At 36.9% G+C, this 25,325-nt stretch overlaps 1 protein-coding gene across 9 annotated transcripts in view; it reads left to right on the forward strand.

Moving 5' to 3' along the window:
* ntng1a (netrin g1a) overlaps positions 1-25,325 on the forward strand; it is a 127,515-nt gene that overhangs the window by 88,816 nt on the left and 13,374 nt on the right. For all 9 annotated transcript variants that reach the window (XM_077735850.1, XM_077735858.1, XM_077735851.1 and 6 more), the window contains 3 exons: positions 2,663-3,306; positions 16,558-16,730; positions 23,911-23,937. In XM_077735850.1, the coding sequence (XP_077591976.1) occupies positions 2,663-3,306; positions 16,558-16,730; positions 23,911-23,937 (844 nt within the window). The remainder of the gene's footprint in view (positions 1-2,662; positions 3,307-16,557; positions 16,731-23,910; positions 23,938-25,325) is intronic.

Genomic DNA, 25,325 nt, shown 5'->3' on the forward strand with positions numbered 1-25,325 from the left:
ACAGAAATCCTATGATTCTCACCTCAAAACATTGGCATTGCACATTCCAGCTATTTATTTACACGGCAATAGAAAAGCCTCACAGTTGTTGCGTAAATTTGGTATAGTTCCATGGACGTATATTTCATTATGAAGGAACAGGCTTGTTATGCAAATCTTCAATATTAAGATTTTCAATTGCATGTTGGAAATGTCTTTTCGTCTTACGTCCTTCGTATGAGTCTAATTCTGTATTTTACTTTAGCTAGTGTTATCGATCAGATCAATCAATCCATAGGCTCTCCCATTGGCAAATATTAATCCAGACTTCATTGGACTGACTTGGTTAGACCCCCAGCAAAATGCTCCAGATTTGAAGTATTTTTTATATACATCAACTCTATAGATACAAAATGCGACTCTCACATTTACCAACACATACTTGTACTGTGATAATGTTTCAAGATGAGGGACACAAAGGTAGAGAAGAAGAAAAGATGCTACAGGCTGGGCTCAATTTGCTGTCTGAGCTATACGTCTGACACATCTGTCACACATACAGATTGATTTGATTAGTGGGAGCCCATCCATCTCGATGTCTTATCAGCAGGCAGTAAATTTATATTCCCTCAAGTCCCATCCTCCATCAATGGCTGCAGTGTAGACAAGCCAAGGTTGTCAGTACCGCAATCACATCTTCGTTTAAAAGGCAAAGATATTTGTTCATATCTCTGTTATTTCATGCTCAAACCATTTCGAGAGTTTGCATTTTTTTTAAACAGTCAGCCAAACTGGACATTAATCTTTTAATTTTGGGCTTTTATTTTATTTTCAAAATGTTTACTGGGGACACCAAAATTCTAGATCAAAATTCATTTAGACAAGTACTTCATAATGGGTCTAAAAGCACTTCACATAAAGAGGTAAAGTTAATCTCACTCTCCACTGCTTAAACACTCCAAATAGTTCTGGCTCTGTGAAGTGCAGCCGAATGGAGTCTGCAATCAAATTCATGAGCCTCTGTTTACGACATTGTTGATTTTTATCTTTCTCATTGGCTGTTAAATTGGGTTAACAGTTTGACAGTAATGGGGACAATGTGATAGGAATCCAGAACAGGAGTCTGCCGACAAAACACACACACACACATTTTGTAATTTGATCAAACTAGGTTGTTATATTAAGAAAAGAAAAAAAGAAATTAAGTGCGACAGCAACCTCAGTTCTGTCTTAGTTTTCCGTGAGGTTGAACCTTCCCCACTTCTCAACCACTTATCACACCAGTGGGAATTATACAAACATCTTGAGTAATTACACAGGTTGCGGTCAATTATTTCGGCATGTGCCAAACCATTAATTGCTTAACAAAGCCCTTACAGCTTCCCATTCAGTAAAACACAGATGTCTCCAATTGATTTTCATGAGGGCATGCACTAAGTATTTTTATCTCTTTCCTTTTCTTGGGGTCGAGGTTATTGAGTGGGCTGGTGGATGAGTGGTTAGCGCCTCTGTCTTGTAGTTCTTGGGTCCTGGGTTTGAACCCAGGTCAGTCCTCCTGTGTGGAGTTTGAATGTTCTCCCTGGGCTTCTGTATACATGTTTACAACAATATTTTCATTACTCTTGGTAAAGTACTTACACCTAAAATCAATATATTCACCATAAGGGATTTTTTGGTCAAAATTAATAATTCCTATTGCACATGGTATTGGTTCTCTGACAATGTAACATGTTAATTTAATGTATTATTTTTTTTATGGGGAGTTCAAGAACACGCAGTTACTAGGTGCTGCAGATAATGCTATGCCTCAATGTGCCATAATAAAATTGTGTTAAGAATCCTGGGTAGAATAGACCATTCAGCCGTCTACCACCTTTCAGTTAAGTCTCCCCAGAACAGGAAGATCTCCATGGGGAAGCAGGATATTATTAACGGAACCCTCAAACAGTTGCTATTTAATTGTCACCTTCCCTTGAAGGACGAAAAAAATGGCAAAGTTTCTCAGTCCAATAGCCCATTTTCACTCAACTTACATCATGTTTTTTTCACTACATCATAATCACTCATGCTGTGTGCCATCTTCAAGCTAATCAAGTAGTGGATTATCTTTTACTGATAAATTTGAGCTTGTAGCACTTGAAAGGACCTCCAAGCAGAGTGCCTCGGGCAAAAAAAATAAAGCCCCAGGGAGCCTTGTAATCACATGCGGTGCAGTAAATCGTACACATGTTTTTGAAAGACCTCTTTAAGGGGAAGCTTGATGAGATAAATGCCAGTATTTTTGCATTGCTTTTTTAAAAAATATTTATTCTATATTGGAAAAAAAGAAATTCTCCAAAATTATACATTCAAATGCAATAAATGTCAACCCTATACTTTACTGTTCTAACGTGTAAATATATATGGGTGAATTTTCATTAAAGGAAATATAAGATCAAACATCATATGTGAAAATTCCAAATAAAAAAGTCAAAGGGAATACATTAAGTTAGTGAAAACTACACTATACACACTGTTCATAAAAAAACATACAAAGAGTAGTAATTTGAAATGATTTAAACATTTTACTATCACAATATGTTTTATTACACATTGACATGGCATTCTGAAGATGTATAATGAAACCCTGCCTTAATCATTATATTTTCTGATTAACTTATAATCATGTTTCTTCTATTTTTAGGAAAACCCCTACATGTGTAATAACGAATGTGACGCTACCACAGAGGAACTGGCTCACCCTCCACAACTCATGTTTGACATCGAGGGGCGCAATCCGACAACCTTCTGGCAATCCACATCTTGGAAAAGGTACCCAAAGGCCCTCCTGGTCAACATCACACTGTCTTGGAACAAGACCATTGAGCTGACAGATGATATCGTTGTCACCTTTGAATCCGGTCGGCCAGAACAAATGGTTCTGGAAAAGTCGCTAGACTATGGACGTACTTGGCAACCATATCAGTTCTACGCTACCGACTGTCTGGATGCCTTTACCATGGAGCCCAAGACTGTGCAGGATCTGACCCAGCATACTCTGCTGGACATAATCTGCACTGAGGAATACTCTCGAGGTTATGTGTGGAAGTATGACAAAACAGTACGCTTTGAGATTAAGGATCGCTTTGCACTATTTGCTGGGCCTCGACTTCACAACATGGCTTCACTTTACGGACAACTAGATACCACTAAGAATCTGAGAGACTTTTTCACCATCACAGACCTGAGAATCCGACTCCTCCGTCCTGCCACTGGCGCTACAATGGTGGATGAAAACAACCTGTCCAGATACTTTTACGCCATTTCGGACATCAAAGTCCAGGGCAGGTAAGAACTTTGTGCTTTTTCATATTTATATAAAAAAATGGTCAGAAAGAGAGTTAGGAATGTCATGGCTGTTTATCAATTCAAAGGTGATTGCAATTACAATTTACAGAATACAGTTATCTACCAGGATCAATTTCAGTTTTAATTTAATCAGTGCATAATAGCAATTAATCATTATTAGAACCATATTACTCATTTCAAGTACGAGGAAGAGATTGAAAACGTTAATATTTATTTCTCTGATGGACCGGCACCAGGTTGGTCTTCTTGCATTGTGTAGGTGCATACCAACACGGAACTAAAAAGAAGTAATAACCCTATAGAAATCACTCGCTCGCAAATGATAAAAATGTGTTGATTCTAAGGTCAAAGACTTGCATTGAAAACTCCGATACTGCCTCCTCTGCACGGACACCGCCCCCTCACCACATTTACAATGAATTGGTTGGCCGATAGTGTGCTATGCACTGCTTGTGCTGGTGTGAAAAGGCCTTTGAACAGAAAAAAACTGTGCAGAATTATGAAAAGACAGCCCATTAGATGCTATTGGTTGCAAATGCTTTGTACGGTTTCCTATTTTGGCAGAAATGACTAAAAGTATGAATCAGTCACGCAAATTCAATGGGATTCAACTTTTCATGTGAGGAACTTATCTAACTAAACAAAGCAGACCTGGGTATATCGGCATCAGGCCAGAGGAACTAGCTAACCACCGTGAGAGTGATGTTTGCCTGAGAAACAAACATATGGCACTAGTTTGAAAGGTAACACACAGTTCAGCCATAATGAGATACACTTTATACCGGAAGGTTTCACTCATTCTTTTTGCCCCCCCTTGCTAAATCACCGCTCAGCTCTTTTCTCCATGCGTCGTACATGAGACATAAGCTCCTTAACCCCTTGGGATACGGTTCTGTGAGACTTGGTGGGAGGAATTTTTGCTGGGGCAGTGAGGTTGAATCTTGCACATTTGCCATCTGCCTGGATGAGGAAAGAGAAGTGCCATGAAGGGAGAATTTCCGTAGAAGAGCTGCCAGATTTTCTGCTCTTGACACAGGAGTGTGAAAAACAAAGGCCAAATCCTCAGTTCTTTCCTCAAGTAGGTCAACCTAGCAAAGATATCGAACAAAGTCCAACTTTTCAAAAGCATTGCCCCTCCACAGAAAAGTAAATGTAAAAGGCAGTGGTGTCATGCATGATAACCCACCTAGAAGGCTTTATTACCGAAGGGAACCATACTAGAAGCCTCTGGGTGGAGAGAAATCAATGCAAATAATTTCAAAATCCAGCAAAGCATGTAACCATGTCATAGATGTGAACAATGCAAGCCACCCAGGACTTTAATGAATTAGACACCCTTGTCATCTTTTTATCAGCTATGCTAAACGGAGTATGGCAAAAGAAAGCGTGAAAGGTTCAGAAGATTTTCTAATTATCTACTGTATAACTTTAAGATAATTGCAAAGCCCCGCTTTTCCTACATCTTTACATTAATGGCAGCCTGCAATTTCACTAACTGACCCAACTCTTCCATCTCATCCGTGATCAATACAGTATAATTAAGGCAGAAGAGCCCACCAAAGGATTCCTCCCTCTCTGTAACCCCTCATACCCATGTTTCGCTCTATTTCTTCTGGGCAGAGGACATGTCTCAGTGGGGACTGTGCTTCCCTGTCTTGAATTATACACTAGGTTGCAGACCCTTTCCATTCCTCAACCTCCACTCCAGGGATAAACAACAATCATTGAGCCATGAAAAAAAACAATACTGACAACATTCGATAGGATGTTTGAGCAGATTATAATCAAAGGATTTTTCCATCTTTACATGTCTTTCATGGGCAGTAATGACTTTGCAAAGTTTTGGGCCATCCCACCAATTTTTACCCCAATATTTTATGGCAGGCATAAGCAGGAGTGTGAAGTTGTTTTGTTTCTGGGTGCTTTTAGGGGTTGCATTTCATTTTCTCCAGCTTATGTGTAGATGTGCTGTCTCAGAGAGGGCCACTAGCCTTTCACCTGACACATCAAAGTCAAATGTAATGGAATGGCTGATTTAAGCGTTGCCCCAAAAAAGAAAAAAAAACTATCTCTGATGTAGTATCACAGATGGAATGGCACAGGTAAGTATATTTTTCAAAGATTTTCTGTAAAACTTTTATTTTCTTTTGGGGAAAAAATGTTTGAAGGGTGGAATCAGTCAATATTATGGCATTTCTCAGGCCCTTTTAGCTTTAAGGGAAGTGAGACATGTTTTATTTTGTGTCGTGGTAGATTGCAAAACTCCATGATAGATTAAGACATTTGTGGTCTTATTTAGATTTTTTTTTAGGGATGCACTATGCTAAACAGATTGATCCTGGCAACTGTGTATATACGAAAGCCCACAAAAATGTCATTCTACCTTTAATGTGTGTTAAAAGTGAAATTCTGGTGGATTTTCTTTCCTCAGATCTCACATTTTTTCGCATACTATTGTCAATTACACATATATATAGTCTTTCCTTCTTCTGTATGTCATCTTCTGACTGAAATGGATCGCAATTGTCTGTATTTTCCGTGATGAAATGACCGCAGTGATAAAAGAAAGGGGCAAAAAAATAAATCATTGTATTTATTCTGTCCTCTTTCTAATGGTACATTTTAATTGTGGTTAAGTGCATGTGAGTGCTGTTAGTTGTACATATCAGCAGTTTGGTGAGTGATGGCGTTCCCTCAAGGGAGGAGCATACAAGAAGTCAATCTGCCTTTTTCCCTCCCTCCACGGTGCTTGGCTTGCTCTTAGGCAAGCCTGTAGTCGACAGATAATCTATTTGTGCTAATTTCATGTTTCTTCCTGTCCAGTTCCCCATTGAATAAGTCATTCCACTTGTCTTCCCTCCTTAGTCCATCTTTTCCCACACACTCCATCTCACACGACCTGCCTGCCATTATATTGACATTATGCTATGCTCTGCATTTTAGACTCGGCAGTATACACTAGTGATAATGTGAGAAAATGTCAAAAATGTTGAAATGAAAATCTTTAAATGGTCGTGCTAATAGAGACCATCTTTTTACATCCAGACTTCTCTAATCTGCTAATGGTAAGACATTCTTATTTTTTCTTTGGTTGTTGTTTTTGTCAGTAGGATTTAAACCATAACCTCTCACAGTGCTTCATTTCCGACATTTTGATTTCTCTATCCAACTGCAGAATTGGAAATCAGCTCATTTCGGAGAGCAACATTGCTATTTTGCTGTCCCTGAGTAACCTGACTGCTTTGGCAGTAAGAGTAACAACCTCTAAAATAGTTGTTCTCAGGTATACCAGAAATGCTCTGGTCACTGTGTTCCAAGTACAGATCATGTCTGGCTCTTTGTGATCTTTTGGAAAGAATTGGATGACTGATTGTGCATCTCAGTTTTTGGAACAAGTTGTTATATTACAACTGCTCTTTGTGTGAAAAGGAAGCAAATCTCTCCATCATCTTTGTTTTTACTTAATAATTGTGTCAATCTCATCCTTGCCCTGACCTCACCTATCCAACTTCACCCTCTTTGCTTACAATATATCTAGTCAAAGCAATCTTTTATCATCCAGGAGTTGAGTAGTACCCCAGTTCAGGAAAACGAGCTCTTTTGCAGCATCTGAATTAAAATGTCTTCTTCAAGGGCATCTGGCATGTAGGTTTTTCTGTCCTGCAAATTTAGCAGATGAATACCAAGCAGAGGTCTGGCCATTATGCCACACAATGTTGCCGCATTTTTCCGAGCACGGATTCCATCTTCTCTTTAAATCCTGGTCTATTTGACTCTCTCCTGCTTACCATTTGCACATACCAATGGCGGGATGAACGAAGAAGGATTTTTACTGCTTAGTCTCTGTTTGCTGAGTTGCTCATTTCTTTACACAATCCAGCTTAAAGCCATTGTACTGTATTTTTATTATTCAAACCCCAAACAATAGATGGTTTGCCTCCTGGTTGCATCTTGTTACGTTTAAGGTTACCACAAAACCAACGTGACCTGTTGATCCTAATAGATGGAACAAAAAAAAAATTCAAAGCACATTATTTCACCTGTTTTGTAGCAAAACCAAGATACTAGCTTTGGTATACTGCACATTGCAGCGTTCCTGCACATAATAGGTCTTCTTTACTATAATTAAGAGAGAGAATTGCTCATCGTGATCAACAAACAGTGCTTGTTTGCAATGGAAATGGTATACCAACTAAGATTGATTGGGGTCCTTTCACTACCAGATTGTTCTTTGAATAAATGAGGATGGCATTGGCGAACAAATTAGACACTTTTAGAATTTACTTCAAATCTGTCCACATTTGTAAGCCATACTTCTAGCTACACCTTTTTGTCTTTCAATATTATTTTTCTGATTTGATTATTTGCATGTTAAAGATAGCAAGTGATATTTCTTCACAGAAATGAATGAAGTATATTTCCACTATCAAGCGAGCTACCACTTATCTTGATTTTAAAGCAAACTGTGGATAAATATACCACGAGATCCAATCAAGTTAACTGATTTATGTACAAATAAATTCACACGATAAGCGACAATGCCCCTGACATCGAACGTATAAAAGCCACACTCGACATGCAGTCCCTTACTATTCACCGCAAACCTGTGGTGTCGAGCTGCTTGGAGATATAGCGAGCAAAGCGACAAGTGATATGAAGATTTTATCAGTAGAGTAGATGACAGGACGCGCGACACCTCAACAAATCCCTTTCCTGCTCTCAGCCAAAAGGCGAGACTTTTTTTCCTCTTTACTTTTTAATCTCATGTTCTGGTTGAATGTATTAAATCTTAGATTTTTTTTGCACCAGTCTGCCACCATATCCTTCTATTTATTGATATTGTACATATTCCAGTCTTGCAATATAACAGAAATATTCATGTAGCTATACCTAATTATTTATACCTCCTATGAAAAAATATAATACGATAACACGCCAAATGAAAATGGTGACACATATTACATTGTACACTTCTTAATCCTTATAAAGCTTGTCAAATAATATGTCAAAAGTAAAAAACTGCTCATTTTGGTATTACTTGAAACATCAGAGCTTTTCTTTTCTCACTGGCGACAGAACACATTCAACATTCATGTGCTGACCCATTTCATTAATGGAGATTTCTTTTTTCGGCGTGTCTTGTCCCTATCTTTTCGGGCTTCAGCCGTCCTCATAATGGTCCCCGCTGTCAGGGTTTCATGACTAATCCCCTCATTGACCTCTCCTTCACACGCAGCATCCCCCCACTTCCCCGCTGATGATTTAGTAACATCAAGAAATACATGAAAAGAATCAGCAGAAATACAAGATCTCATTCAGTAATGCCTCAGAGTAAAAGTCGTTTTAGGAACGAGAGTCATCGGCCTGTTACAGCGGCTCTGCCTGGGCGTTTGTTTTAATTAACTGTATTTGGAAAGTTGGTCATTGAATATGACTTAATTTATCCTTCTGTCTTTTATTTTTTGGTGTGTAATCTATTCTCCGAAGAGCCAACAACATCAAATGAGCTCATTTACAAAGGATGTCTGAAAAAATCTGCCTTATAAAAAGGATGGAATGTTTGATTGAAGCTGTCAGAGAGATTTTATTGCAATAATATGAATGTGTCCTTTTCATAGGTAAATCAAAATAGACAGTGCAGGCCTGTTGCAAGAACAATAATAATCACATTGCAAAAATAACTCTGGAATTGTCAAGCGAGGTTATGTATTTTTTAAAGGCTGGTTGAATTCAATAATGTTTAATTTAGCGGCTATAAAAATATATATTTCCTTCAACAGGAGGAAATTAGCGTAAATCCGGTCTGAGGTTCAAATGTTTTCATCTTTAAATTACATTTAATGAGGCCTGAACAAAAAAAGAAACAATTATTTAGAGTGTTCTATGTGTAAAATTTATAGTTTGGGCTAAATTTCAAATGTAGTACTGAAATACTACAGGTATAAAATGATGGCTGATATTGTACTCTTGAGAATGTTCTTTTTGTATTCTAAAATGGTCAGTGGTCTACATTTTGGAAGCTTGTTTACTGCTGATGAACAAAAATACAAAATAAGCAAACTGACACAGTAGTGGGCAATTTGTTTTCCAAAGGGGCCATGCGAGAAAATAGTTTTCAAGGTCAAACCGTAACTCGTAATCTTCAGTTGTGTTCCATATTAATTCACTTGATTTATAAAAAGCAGTCATTTATATTGTTAGGGTTGTCTTCATAAATGTATATCATCAGCAATTGCCCAAGCTATTTAAAAACATGAATTTAGATCAAGCTCGTGAATAAAATTCATTAAATCATTTTGCTTTTGGGCTTCTAAAAAATTAGAAAAAAGAGTGGATGGAAAATAATTATATTATACAAAAGTATTAAAAATACAGTTAAATGGCCATTTTCAAAGTGTGATTTTGCTCATTAATATCCTTTAGACAAACATAGGTAAGTGTATGCGAGACCCAATCTCAGAACTGTCACATTGTAATTTACCTTTTTAAATTATATACGAAATTTTCTGGACTATAAGTTCCCTTTTTTCATAGTTTGGCTGGGCCTGTGACTAATCCTCAAGTGCATTTTTTTCTCTCCCTGAAAGCCTGTTATTCTATTTACCTTTAACTTACATTATCTTTACCTACCGAGCTTTAGTAAGAACGTCAATTGGCAACACTTGTTATCCTAGATGCATCCAAAATATACACAAAGGGACCACAAAGTGTATAGAAGAACGATTACCTTACCTCTTATCTCAGAAATTTCAGATACTGTTTATAAAACCATACCATAATTCTCTTTTTTCTCCTATAAAATTGAGGCAGAAACATGCATTTATACCCAAAGAATGTCGCCATGCTGTTTCATTTTGCATAATTCACACAAACTTGCGTATACACTCACACGTGCACATCACAACAAGGATGATGTGCTAACATCCTGATTTTCTCAAGCGAGATATTTGATTTTTTTTTTCAGACTAATGAATAAAAACTGTTCAATAATAGGAGCATCGAGACATGAAAAGCGATTCAGAGTAATCTTCGCTCACAAAGCCAGTGAATGCAAACTCTTATTATGTACAGGCAACTGCTGGTGCATTAGCCTTCAAGCACAGTAAATGCAAACAAAAGAGCCACAATTGACAAAAGAAGAAATTAAATAACAATTGGACAAAGAAATATAATTTCCCCTGTTTTTTTTTTTTCTTCCAAAGTTCGCCGGGGGGTTTAGCAGGCTGACTCAGGTTACTGGAGCATGATGACTCCCCCATGAGCATGTGTGCTGGGTAAGAGTAAGTTATGTGGAATGATAAATGGATACACACTTATATCACACTTTTCTATCTTCGAGCCTACACATATACTCTTTAACTGACTAATGACAAACCCACACAACTTCTCATTTGGGAAACGACTACTTTTCCACTAATCCACAGGATGATGTTGCTTTTATTAAAATATACAAGGTCATTGACATGGTTTTCATTAGACAGAATGGCAATTTTATTAAAATATACTGTAGTTTGATTGAGAATAGTTACATAGTGCATAAAACTGGATTTTTTTTCTGTTTTTTGCAGGTTCTTTCTTTATGCCACAATATATACTATTTTTCGCTATAAACTATTTTTCGCTATATACTTTGTTTCGCTATATACCATGTTTCACTGTATACTATTTTTCGCTATATACAATTTTTCGCTATATACTATTTTTTGCTCTATACTATTTTTGCTCTATACTATTTTCCCTAAATACTATTTTTTGGTATATTATTTTTGCTATATACTATTTTTTATACTTACTATTTATATAAATTACAAACAAATTGTGAAAAATTATGTCCGTACAATAATTATTTCGAAAAACACTACATGATAAAATTAAAATTAAGACCTATAAAAGTGAATAGCTGTGCTTTCAGGACTGTTAATTATATATTGTGAAAAGACTTGATTTCAATTGTTGCAATTGGCTTTTATCCCCTTTTATTTCACAGCAGTAAATCTGTTGAGCGAGGCATTGATCCCTAATGCATCGCTTAATCTCTAGTTAATATTGTTCTGCCATTTTCACTATTAACAGTCAGGGTCAGCAGCAATAGTGCACATATAGACGAAAAACAGAAATGCGTCTGACACATTCATTTGATCTGGAATAGCAGTTCAAGGGACAGCTCAGATGAGGTTGAAGTTGATTCTACTGTAGACAGGAGCACACAAACGATGTTTGCAATGGATGATCTTCCTCAAGAATGCAAAGATTTGGGCCAAAAATGCAAAATAGTGAAAGATGCAATTGAATGAATGCGCTTGCAAAGCATCATTATCATGACACTTGAGCAGTAGAGTTTGCAAACACTTCTCCAGCTTCTTCCTATTTTTCTCCATTCTTAAGCCTATTTACATCAACTTAGTCATGTGCTTATTAATCAAATCAAATCCGCTAAGCAACATTTTAATGTTGACTGATTCTACATTTCCTTGATTAGTTGTGTCTATACGTATTTTTCTAAGCAAACCCATCCAGGTTATTTATTTATCTGTAATCATAGACAAAAATAATATTCTTGTGTTTTATTATTGTTATTATTTGTATTTTAAATTAAAGCAAACTGTGTTGGCTCCTCTAAAAGAATCTCCCACGCTATATTGCACTGGTATTAAGAAAGGAGAGAGATGTTAAGAGAGAGAAGAGTTCACCCCACTGCTATCTGGGAAACTGCCAATATTTTCTGCAATTACACCTGCTCGTCGAGTCCTGCGGCGGGCTTCAGTTATGGCCCCTGGTGACTGTTGCCATGGGAAAAGTCTGGTCCAGACATCAGTATTAAGTAACGATCAAATGGTGGAAGCTTGCCAGGGGATACTGGCTAGTCATTTTAGCATAGCCATAAAATCTGATAATATAACATAGTAGGTGTATTTCACTAGTGTCTTTTACTTGTGATATTTATTTGACAATCTAGATTCCAGGAAGAAAATAGATTGACCTTATATGACCTTCTCTAAAAAATGTAAATGCACCATGTAGTGTTTAAGGGCTACAGAAATGTGCAGATATATAGAATTTAGTATTTAAACATCATTATACTGTTGATATTCCGACATCATGAGACCAAAACGATGCCGAGTGGAGGGTGCATGATATAGTTTCATTACCTAAACCAACATTTCAGAATGTAATCAAAATTCCCCATCATAACATCCCATCAAAATTCCCCCTAAACTTTCTGCACTTGAATATTTCACAAAGAAAAAAAAAAACAAACCTATATATATTGAACTTGACTAGCAATGAGGACAAAACTATTTCCTCTCTGCCTTCTGTGAATCTATACAATATTCAAAACCATCCTTTTGAATACATCACTGAAATAAATGTATATTTATTTGAGATTCAAAAGTCTTGCACTGACCCTTTTATGTATGAAATGAAAAGCAAGCAGAATGTGATTTCCACAAGGCTCACCACAGGCAGTATCCTTCCACTGATGTCTTACTTTCTGACTCCTCTGCAGTGGATTCTCTTGTCACTTGATGCACAGCCACTAGCCTTTAACACCGTATCAGTAAGCCTAACATATTGATTATATCGAGCTTCTTTAGCATGTCACAGGCAGTAAACACCTCCTGATTGACTCCTGCTTGGGTAGCATGTCCAATTCTGTACATTTGCCGAAGCTGGGTGTGTGATTGATGAAGAGCGTAGATTGATTGATGCAGGTAAACGCTGCATTTAACTTAGTGAGAGAGGCTAAAGATGGTAAGAGTTAGAAGACCGATAAATATATAAATGAATAGAATATATCCTTACCTATTCATATCACTATCATACACATTAATTACTAATTATTGTTTAAATCTTGTGTTTTTGGACCATTACAGTAATTTGATGTCCATTATTTAGTCGTTTGGGCGATATAAGAATCATTTTGTTTGTATCATGAATGTTGTTTATTTTCAAGTAGGTTATCACTGACTTATAAAGTTTTTAAAGTAAATTTAACAGGCAAAGGTGTCTGTACCTGTTTCATAACAAATATATACAGGTATAAAGTTTTCACATTTGTAGTTGTACTTTGCAATGACTGCAAAATGTGCTGCATCATAAGAGGAAAAGTATTCCCTCCGGCCTTAGTTTTCATCACTATTTTATTAATTAATTAGCAAGTTTCTATAAAACTACATTTAGGTGCAGACATGTATAGCTGGAACAGCATATTTGTAATGTTAACTACAGTGTTTAATTTAACAAGTCAGCTAATTCTTAAGAAATAGGGATGACTGAACCTTGGCGGATGTACTTAGTGATGCGTGTTTTGTGTTGTAATCCCCCATGAAGCAGCATGCAAAACATTTTCATATTTTTATATATAAGTCATTATTTTCTAAGATGTATCCTCAGTGATTTTATTTTTCTTTGCCTTACTGGGCCTGTACAAACAGTTTGTATTATTCCACATCTACTACTTGTATATAACATCACAGCACCTGCATTTACTTAAGTTTTTACCCGAGACCGTACATTGAAATGGAGGCTAATAATGAATAACTCAAGGGAATTCTGCACATTTTCCTTCTTATTCCTTTACGACCAATTGGGTAGTATTGAAAGGTTTTTGGGGAAAAAAGGCTAGGTTAGATGACTGAGATTCATCCCATGGGGAAATGGCGCTTCTCACAATACACTTCAGCCTGGTAGTAAGCAACGGAGATGGCAATTACCAGAGAATGTGTGTTAGGACAAAGAAAGCTGCTGCGAGCTATACTTCACAAAGGGGAATAGTGTTGTGCATGGAAGATGTTATGAGTGTTCGGGGATATCATCTGGGACAAAAATAGGTTGTGTCTGCTTCCTTTGGTGGGACGCAATTATCTCTTCCAATGTTGACAAATCGCATGTACACAAGCCTCAAGGTCATTCGACCAGATTTCATCTTGTAGCTCAGTAGCTATTGCCTATTCATTCCTCGAAAAAAATTAAGTCATTAAACTTTTAAAGGTAAAATGTTCCTGTCACCAAGCTGGTAGCTTCACAAGTACTGCTTTCGTACCCTTGACAGTAAGAATTTTTGACCCTGGTAGAGGTGCACATACATCCTAGTAATCACCCACATGGGAATGGAAGTGCATATTGTACCCTATTGGTCAGAAATAGATTCTAACTATAGGCTGATTCTGGATTTGCATTAAAAAGAAAAAAGAATCTGCAAAAATGATATTCAATTAAGTTGGTGTTTATATTGCTAACCATTGTTTTAATATCTTTTAAGTATAGTGTTTGTCAATTGTCAAGAAAATTACTTTTTTTTGTTTTCAAGTTTTCAATATAATGAAATTAATCCTTTAATATAAAAAGATAATTAAAGAAAATGCATGTTTTACTATGAACTTAAGAGGAATTTAAAGTTATGGTACTGAACATTGAGGAAAAATAACTTGAAATCTGCCTTGTTTATCATATTCTGGGCACGTGACGCCACATCTGTGGATGCTACTTTTCATTGATATTGTGCTGTCCTTGAGAGACCACGGGTCAAACTGCAAATCTCAATCATTAAGATGACGGCGTTGTCGTGTTTTACCGTTTAGAAATGTCTGTGATTCGGAAAGAAGTTGAAGGGACTCCAAACACATACAGACAAATACCTGAGTATTTTGATTTAAAAATTAAATAAGAATATTTAATACCTTAACAAATCCTTGGGGCAATATGTTCATATGTATCTATATACATAAGTGTAGTACTTCTATTTTCATTCAAAAAACAACCAGTTGCTTTATCTAATTTGCAATGCCTCTAATGTTTGTGATGAAAGGTATTGCATATTCCTGAATAGTATATTCCAAAAGTATAAATCAAAGTATAAACACAGCCTAGTTATTCTGGGTAAAGAGGAGACAGTGGATATGAAGAAGTGAGCGGTTTGAAATTTAAAGCTTTCCCTTCAACTGCCATGTGTATTCTGGCTTGAGGCGAAGCTTTGCAAATAAGAAGGAGCTTGCTGTCACTGGAGGTTCTCACAATGATGTCCTCCACCGATGTGGGGCTATCTGTGTCATCTGGCCCATCAACACCTTCCTGTCCATCTCCATCTGGAAGCCGAACAAATATAGAGATGCCTCTCACCTCAATAGATGAACGGAAGGGCACTTTGAAAAGAGTGCTTAAATGTTACCATAGAGTGCGCCATAGAATTTTCCTCGGAAAATAAATAAAAATGGTCACATCACCACTTTGGCTCTAAAATGAGTCATGCTGGATGCGAGTCATGAGAAGAAGCTACAGCCAGCATTGATTTTGGATGATGAGTCATAGTACAATTAGCACCAAAGCATTGATCTTTGGAAATGGACTATCTGCATCTAGATTTTACCGTGCACCTTGATGTCTATTTCAAAAATCTGATGAAGACAGCAGGATGTACCCACACACATTTTCAATCTCCCATTTAGTAGTAACACATGCAAAAGATGCTTCAACCTGGGCAATTTATACATTTTCTCGAGTATGTCACGAGGCGAATGAAGGGGGATCATTAATTAAAGAAAGTAATGATATCCCCTCAACGCTCTTCTAGGGACAGCCCAAAATGAATTCAACGAGTTCCTCGTAAAATAAATGTAGTGTGCGCACGGCGTGAGTAAGGATTTAGTGCACCTTAAGGGAGTCCCTCTTTCCATACTGAAAATATGCTTCTGAGAGCTCATCTGATATTAATCCCTCACAGAAAGTGTAGATGTGGCGCCATGCTGCCCGCTGGCTAACTTTGAGCTATTCATTACCTTTCAGAATTACGAGCCCCTTGCTTTTATTCTCCCCATGTCTGTTCCAGTGTTTCAGTTGGCTTGTGCTGCTCGAGCTTTTGTCCCTCTCTCGCTCCAAATCCCCCAACTATTGACTGTGACCTTGCAGCCGCTATGCATCCTCCTGTGGGACAATTAAACCTTAGCGAGAACAGACGGAAAAGGGATATAAAGAAGCCAGGTTTTCCTTTTTAGACTCACCTGTCTCCTTTGAAGCCCTCTTGAAGTTTGAGAGCAGACTTTTATCTACTTTGTTGCCTATAGCCAAGGACATGCAGCCCTTTACCTGAATTGTCAAACTATTATAAAAAAAAAAATACAAAATAAAAAAAAAAACAGATCCCCAAGTAGAAATTTTACTCACGCTTACGTCTTTGTCATTCTCAACTCCGCTTCTGCCCATCTAACCCAACCTCAACACTCTTTTTGACAGGTGCAAGTGCAACCTTCACGCCAACAGCTGCGTGTTTGACAAAGAGAAGCTTAGCTGCGAGTGCGAACACAACACCACCGGGCCCGATTGCGGACGCTGCAAGAGGAACTACCAAGGCAGAACGTGGAGTGCCGGATCATACCTGCCGATCCCGAAAGGCACCGCAAATATATGTGAGTACCTGCACAATCTCAAAGACACGCACATTCTCAAAGACACGTCGGGGTACATTCTCAAAGACACGTCGCGCACACTTCGATTATTAAATGAGACAGGTCATGTGACGGGAGTTTGGCAGACAAAAGCATTTCTAAAAAGACGCAATGAAAGAGAAGACTTCAATACAGACAGCTGGCAAGAGTTGATACCTAATTAGCAGCATCCCACTTCATCAGTTTTGACTTCTGACGAGAACAATTTGAAAAGTGAGACGATGGATGTTTCAAGGCAATACGTGGGAATTAACAGACAGGGTTTCAAAGCTAAAAAGCAACATCAAGGCTTTTTTTTTTGGTCAACGTGACAGAAATATGAGTAAATTATGGAGTACAGTCTACACTGGTATGCATATTGGTGGATAAATTAATCATTGCATTTAGGAATTGCAAAGGAGAACATATTCAACTTGAATAATATTTACTCAGCTCTGTGTTAACAAAATGGTAATAAAGATTCCATACATTCTCAAAACCATGAATATTTTTTAGCTGAGGGGATTTATATATGTCCGGTTACCACTACTTTTTGGGGTTTAGACCTCATTTCGTGTCCTCATACTTTATTGACTCTTTGCATATATTATTTAACCCTCGTTTCAATTAATTAGATAACCACTTGACTTTGTACTTGTTGTGGCCATCTATGTTTCTCACTGCAATGCAAAACATTCAGAATTTTTATTCATAATGATTCCATTCAAAATGCACAACAGGTGTTTGTCCAGATAAAATGCTCATGTTATCCACTCTTATGCTTTTCTGCGACTCTGTTGTCTCTCAATCCTTTTAGTTTAGCACCACTAAACTAAATTACTTGAGGTATTTGTAGGTATATAAATGCCATTATGACCCAGAGCCTAAATGGCATTTAATTCATTAACCAAGTGAGAGATGTAGTATGAAATCACACATATGCATGGCCCATTGGCTCTTATATATAAGCATAAACTATGAGCTGCATTTATATGCTCGAGCATGCTGGAATCCATTTGAAGCTCAGGTTTTATCCAGCTCCTTCACCTTATTGCGTCTGCTGTGATTTCTGCATTCATCACCGCTGCTCGAAGGCTCTTGCCCACCGACTAATGACTTATTTTCCCTCCCAAGAGATCCCTGTTATGAGACTTGGGAAGGGCGAGTGAAATAGCCCTACCTAGAGCCCAGAATGACAGCACATTATTAAAAAAAAAAAAAGACAAGAAAAAAAGATGGTGTCACACCCCCTTTGGCTCACATAGGCACACAACAACACATCCATATGAGAAAAACTTTAGTGTATTCCACTAATGTGTTAATAGAAGTACTAAACACTTTATTTCAGGCAAAATGTGCCTAATGTGTTCTCAACTCATATTTAATACTTTGCCAATTCTTTTTTGCCCTATTCCTATTTTATACCTTTCAATAATGAGAAACCTCTGATGCTGTACAAACTCACAGCAATCCCTTCCTTGTACTGTAAAACCTACCCATCCATCTTCCGTACATTTTTACCCTCATTAAGACCATTGGAGCCTATCCCAGCACACTCATGGGAGGGAACTGGTTACACCCGTCGGTTATAGTCTGTGAGTGTATTACATTAATAATTATAATTGAAATGATGTTGAATTAAAAGGAAAACCAATCCCTCCTGGATAAAATGGACATGCTTTCACCCTTTTGACATAATCCAATCAATTAAAAGTAACATAATGCACCCCAGTGACTGTATTGGTTTTATAAATACACATGTATTGAAGATGAATATGTAATTATTATTTCTAAACTGCGATCCAAATTAGACTGTTGTAGAATAACCCAAAGGCGATGCATGCGTTTAAAACTGTGCACCCTCTTAGATACGCCTCCAGTATATTGAGAAAGGAAAAGAAATAGGATTTCATGATGAACACAAGATAAAAGTAGTGCCATCAGCCTTCAAACTGTCACTATTAGATTTTCCCAGGATCGAAGCAGTTAAAACGTGAAACATTTCAACGAGTAATCACTCACCTAAAATAACCTTCTCTCCTTGATTCTTACATATTCCTCCGGAATTCCGTCATTGAAGAATAAAGGCGAAGCTTCAGTTTGACAATCGCCCACGGTAGTTCATTTAACTGCCGGACTAAGGATGCTCATGTCGGTGAGGGGCCATAGATTTCCCTGAATGGTGAACTTGGCACTGAGATTCCTGGAATAATTCAAAAGTAATACTTTTATGCATACTGGTTAGAATGTGGTGAGGTTTTTAAACAGTGTTTGGAATTGTGTGTACTGTTTTAAGTGAAGAAAAGAACCCCCCATTAGGCATTTAAAAAAAACAATCAATCAATTTATTATGATGGTGGTCAAGTGTTTAGCGTGTTGACCTTACAGTCTAGGATTCGATCACTGGTAGAGGTGTGTGCATGTTCTCCCTGGGCTTGCGTGGGTTTTTCTCTGGGTAGTCGGGTTTCCTCCCACTATAAGTGTGAATGTTTTTTTTGTCTCCTTGTGCTCTGCCATTGGCTGGCCACTAAATCTGGGCATCCCAAAGTCAGCTGGAATAGGCTCCAGCACCACCTGCAATCATAGTGAGGATAAGAAAATAGATGATTGAATATTCTGATCAAAATGCAGTTTTTATTTCATGTATCGATAAAGAAAATGGAGAGTTTTAAATGAGCATTTGTAGTTCTAATGGATGGGATTGTTTAGTACGGCGGGCAAAAGTTGTGTTGCCCGTGGCTTCATCAGAGAAGATGTTTATTATGGGCTCCATATTATTTATTATTAAGGTCACAGTAGCAATCGCAGATGGATGACTGCATAAATGCGCAGCGCAGCGCCTGTGAAGCATTAATTTTTGTAAGCACACATCTCTGTGAAGAGAGATTCATTGTAAAATCACTTGACGTTACCACTCATGACTCAGCCTGCCGAGTACGGGTGTGAGTATGTGTGTGTGTGCGTGTGCGTACGTGAGCATGGGCTACTGACCCCACATGGCCGTAGCTCATTTTCAGTGAATCGCACGCCCTTCACAGATCATGTTCAGTGACTTGCAACCGTGATCCCTACACAGCTCGTAAAAATCAATGAAGCACACCGTCAACATGAGCCGCTAATGCTCTTCCTGTGTGATAGGATAAAATTAGATTGCTGCCATGCCCCCATAATAATAGGGCCGGCCCATGTGAACGGGATAGGAAATGACAGTGATTGAAAAATAATGGAATGGGTGCGACGCTGGATCTTGGAAGTCTGTTCCAACCCCACAGGTTGTTCATAAAGTGGGGAATAATTACGATGACAGACCGTTGGTGATCCATATTATAGGAAGGAAGCTAAGATTTATATTTTGAAGTATAATATGATGGATTCACAGTTTTGTAAAAAATTTAAAAAACTGATTTACTACATTTTGAATACTTTCACCTTGTTTTAAAAATGAACTTTAGCTCAGATTTATTTATATATATGTATACAACAAATATAGATACCCTCTATATGGAACTGGTATTGATAATTTTCAAATTTAAGAAAAATGGTTAATATGAATGTATATAATATATATGTATATATGTATGCATATAATATTTATGTATGTATATCATATATATGTATATATGTATGTATATAATATATATGTATATATGTATGTATATAATATATATGTATGTATGTAATATATATGTATGTATATCATATATATATGTATATATGTATGTATATCATATATATATGTATATATGTATGTATATCATATATATATGTATATATGTATGTATATCATATATATGTATATATGTATGTATATCATATATATGTATATATGTATATATGTATGTATATCATATATATGTATATATGTATATATGTATGTATATCATATATATGTATATATGTATGTATATCATATATATGTATATATGTATATATGTATGTATGTAATATATATGTATGTATATTGGATAAAAATATGTATACATTTATCGCATTTTAAGGAGGACACATTTTTTATTTTAAAGAAACAGACTAAAGTAACAGTAGTAAAATGGAAATCAACAGGCTAAATAGAACATAACCATTTTTGAGATAACTCTAGCCTATAGAAACATCATAGGCTGTCAGCGGTCCGGGATTTTTAAAAATCACCAACCTATGGAAAACATGTGATTCATGATCCATAAAATACAGTAGATACAATGATCACCAAAAAAATGGCAGTTAGAATGGCCACACAAAAAGATCAGTGATGATGAAGGACCACAATTAGAGGTACATATATCGGCATATTGTAGTACCACAGATTACATTGTCCCTTTATAACAGCATTCTAATCAACATCAGCTTTAATGTTGTGCCGCTCTCGTTTTTTTTCGCCGAAGGCAAAGAGTTCTCGTATATTGTTGGCAGAAAATATTTTATCTCGATAAACCCTATGATTACTTTTTTTTTTCTTTTCTGCTCAAGCTGTGAATTCAAGATTTTAGTGAAGCTTGGATTAATTTGACACTATATCCATCTTTGTGTAAAAGTGGAGTGGGTTGCCAGTTTATTTTTTTAACAAGGTTATATTGAGAACCAAAGTGATTTTCTTTGGGATAATCCGCTGGAAAAAAGCAGGGTGGTATACGACCTTCTGAATGAAGATGTGTTTGAATCCTAGCTATGTACTGTTGTTGAGGAGTTTGCATTTTCTTGCTGTAATTGTGTAGGTTTTCTTCAAATGATCTAGTTTCCTCCCACATTTAAAAAATATCAGGCATTTCAGTTTGTTTAGAAGATTTCCATTTTTGTTAACGTAATCCACCTCATAAATGATGTCAACTGGGAGACGTCCATGTTTACACACAATCATAATTTAAAAAAATGGCTTGGAAAGTAAGTAGTTGGATAAAAGTTTAAGTAGGACAAGCAAAAACACTAAATTACTAAATTTAAAAACTGATCCACTTAATAATCTTGCAGTAGTCAGCTTCAAGTTAAAAAAAAATCTTGGTAGCATTGCATTTATAGCATGTTGGATTATTTGGGATCCAGCTCTCATTTTTCTCTTATTTTCTAATTGGTTAGCCAATAGTCAAATAATTGTGGCAGTTCTAGTTGACCTGACATTGACAGCGTAGGCGTCCAATTACTCCTCCTAGAAAACACCTCACTACAAATAATTCTGCACTTTTTTGTGTGTTTCAAATATAACAATATTTTCCACAAATGATAGAATGAAGCCAAGGAGAAAATAGCCATAGACATATTTAATTGAAGGTACTATATTCCAAAAGTACATCTGTACATATGCCCAGGTAAAGTCACTCAGGTGCCATCTATATATTTTCAGTTTTCTCTGATCTTCATCAGCATTTTATTTTGATCCTCTAAGCTACTGGTTCTAAAAGTGCGCTCTCAAGCACAATAAAGGTGATTATGATTCAGCTCATCCTAGCCGTTGTCCTTCCTGTCTCCTCAATTGCATCTGCCCACCCCCTGGAGGTCCAACATCCATTATGCCCCATCCCGTGTGTCGGCATAGCCCCCCCCGCAGTTCACAGCTTCCAGACGGAACACACACGTACAGCTGCTAATTTACAGTACGTCTGGTCGCTTAAGAACAAAGACAGTGATTGAATGACAGCAGTTGGATCGGCACGTCCGTGCACACACGTTTGTCAGCCCCTGAAGCACCTTGACACATTTGAGGCCGGAGTGACTTTGCCACAATCCTTTCTCTGTTTCTTTAATTTTGAAATGTGGTAGATTTAAATGACTGTTTTTAGGAAACTAAAAAGTACTATTTAGGTTTGATTTGGGGATGTTGGATTTTTTTTGGTTCTGTCATTGAGGTTGACAGTTTTTAAGGAGTGTTTATAGGACTATTTGTCTCAAATTGTTTAGCAATGTGATGTCTTGGTGGCCAAATTAAGTTTTTGGCATGTACAGCTTGTTTTACATTCTAATAGTAATCTTGGAAAAATGATGAACAATCCGCTTCTAAACAAATTTTTTAAACTTATAAAATATAAAAAATATAAAAGGGTGGTCAAATCTTCTCCTGAATATTCTTAAGGATTTTTGATGCCGCCATCATTGTAGGACATACTGACTTTCCTCATATATCATTCAACCTTCAATCGATGACTTTATAAATTAGATTTATTTAACTATAAACTCATTTTGGACTGAAACAACTTAACTAATCACTGCTTGTGTGCTTTGAAGCCCCCCACCGACCTCTCCGCTGCTGCTGATTAGTTGATAGGACAGTTTAGAAGGATCTAGGCAAAGAAAATTATATCTTAAAACATTCAGACTACTGAGGGACTGTGTGGTAACCTCAGTCTCAGTCCGCAGAAAGTCCCCACCTTGTGGACTTGCTGTGTGTGGCTCCATTTTTTTTTACCTAGGTCTACAATGTCTTGTGTGTCTTGTATCTGCCTTCCTACTGCAACCAAGAAATCTGCCGAATACAGGATAAAATAAAGTTCTAACCCATATAAAGCAGCGCTTTGTAAGCTCCAAGATGTGTTCAATAATGGACTCTATGATTGCCATTCCCCAAACAAAATATTGCTGTAAACATCCCTTCATTTTTTTTTTTTTTATCTGACTCGATTGAAACTATAAGAATCAAACATCTCAGTCTCCGAGAACCATAATCAGACGACACCCCGAGGTGCGATGGATCCGGTCACCATGGGAATGAGACACTCTACGTTATATTCTCAGTGGCTGTCTGATTCAGGAAGGGACGGACACACGGGCTGCAGGATGAGACACGTCCTCATTGGCTTCACAGGATGACTTTTCTATCTGCGGTGACATTTGATATGTTGTGCTGGCGATGGCGTGCATGAGAATTGTCTGGCGTTCCTTTGACAAAGAGTATTTTTAACAAAGCAGGGGAGCTCAGAAGCATCTTCAAACGTCTTTTTAACTTTAAAAGATAAAGGCTTGTATTGTTTCTGACCCTATTGTGTCCACTGGAATTAGTTTTCCAATGCCGCCACCGCTCATACAGTCGGGGTGTTGCATGAAGATAGTGGCGAGAACATCCGATCAAGGGATTCGTGATAATTGAATTCCAACAGTAGGAGTGGATTGCAAATTCAATGAAGGATTGTGAAGGTGCTTTAATTTATGCTGTTCTTTTCTCTTCCTTGTCTTGCAGGTATCCCTAACAGCATTGGTCCAGTTAGTAAGTAATCCTCCACAAAGAAATTATCACAGTGCTTGATGCTTTTTTTTTGTTGCTTTGCCTACTTTTAGCCTGCTTTGCCACTCGTCTCCCAGAAAAAAACTGCCAAGTGTTCATTTCTGATAAGCTCTCATTTAGAATTAAAATACCCCAATGGTTTCTCGTTATTATTATCCAATATGCAATATTTTAGAAATGATTAATGAAGTGGAGTCGACTACAAATGTCCCTCTATTAAATCATGTACATGACCAATTTGTGACAATTACATCTAGGAAAAAGTAATGAGACTAAATATGGCTGTCAGTGTTTGTTTGCAGTCATGAAAACATTGGTTGCCTGACAATTATTTTCTTATTTGTAATTAACAAACTACATTTAAAAACATGGGTTTCATTCTGACTGGTTAAACTTTGACACTTTAACTCACAGTTTAAATTCTAGCGGTGGGACTTCATTAAGAATTTATTGGCTTGAAATTATTCGTTTTCTTAATAAAAACGTGTAACATAATAATCAATGTTAGAGACCGTTTCGTTGGCAATTGAGGCTCTAAATTCAGACTTGTTATTGTCAAGTTTCCAGATAATTTATTAAAGAATCACAAATTGTGAGCAATAATGACTATGCAAGGAAGCACGCAGTAGTTTGATGAACATTTCTTTTAATAACAAACACATCAAAATCATAATACTTTAGTGTCTTTATTCGAATTGAATTGAAGGCTTTTTATTGTCATTATACATGTTTAATGAGATTTTGATATTTTTAAATATTTTTATTCTCCTTTTTCCCTAATACAGTATAATAATAGTGTTAAGATTGGCTAATTTAAGTTTGTTTTCCTTTTTTATTGTATTAAAAAAAATTAAATGGTGATATTTTACACTCACAAATTGATTGTTTCGCTCAGATTTGGCATTCCCCTCTAATTAGAATGTGTTGTTCTCAATTTGTGTATTTTACCTGATGCTAACAGGCTTACGCAACACATTTTCCCTTGCCAGAAATTAGATGTGAATACCATCTCAACTTTATTTGATTCCCCGAGACCTTTCTGAAAGTATAAGGTCACTTAAGGTTATTTTAATATGAGCTGCAAAGGCACCAAGCAAGAGTATTATCACCATCAAACTGTGCCCTCAAAAGAAAAGAGAGAAATGAGGTGTGTGCTCTCATGTTGTTGCTGTCAGGCAGGCTGTGTGATGTAAACAGTAAATAGTAAACTGCATTCAACACAAAGTCAAAGTCCATAAACAGTCTGCACCAATATTTTATTGCAATTGGTTGAGAATAATAACAGCACTTGTTTGTTAACTACAATATGTCTGATTCAAATTTTTGAATCCACTCGCTGAATAAATGATGAATATGCCGCAATTATATAC

Source organism: Stigmatopora nigra, chromosome 16, assembly GCF_051989575.1.
Source record: "Stigmatopora nigra isolate UIUO_SnigA chromosome 16, RoL_Snig_1.1, whole genome shotgun sequence".
Lineage (NCBI taxonomy): Eukaryota > Metazoa > Chordata > Actinopteri > Syngnathiformes > Syngnathidae > Stigmatopora > Stigmatopora nigra.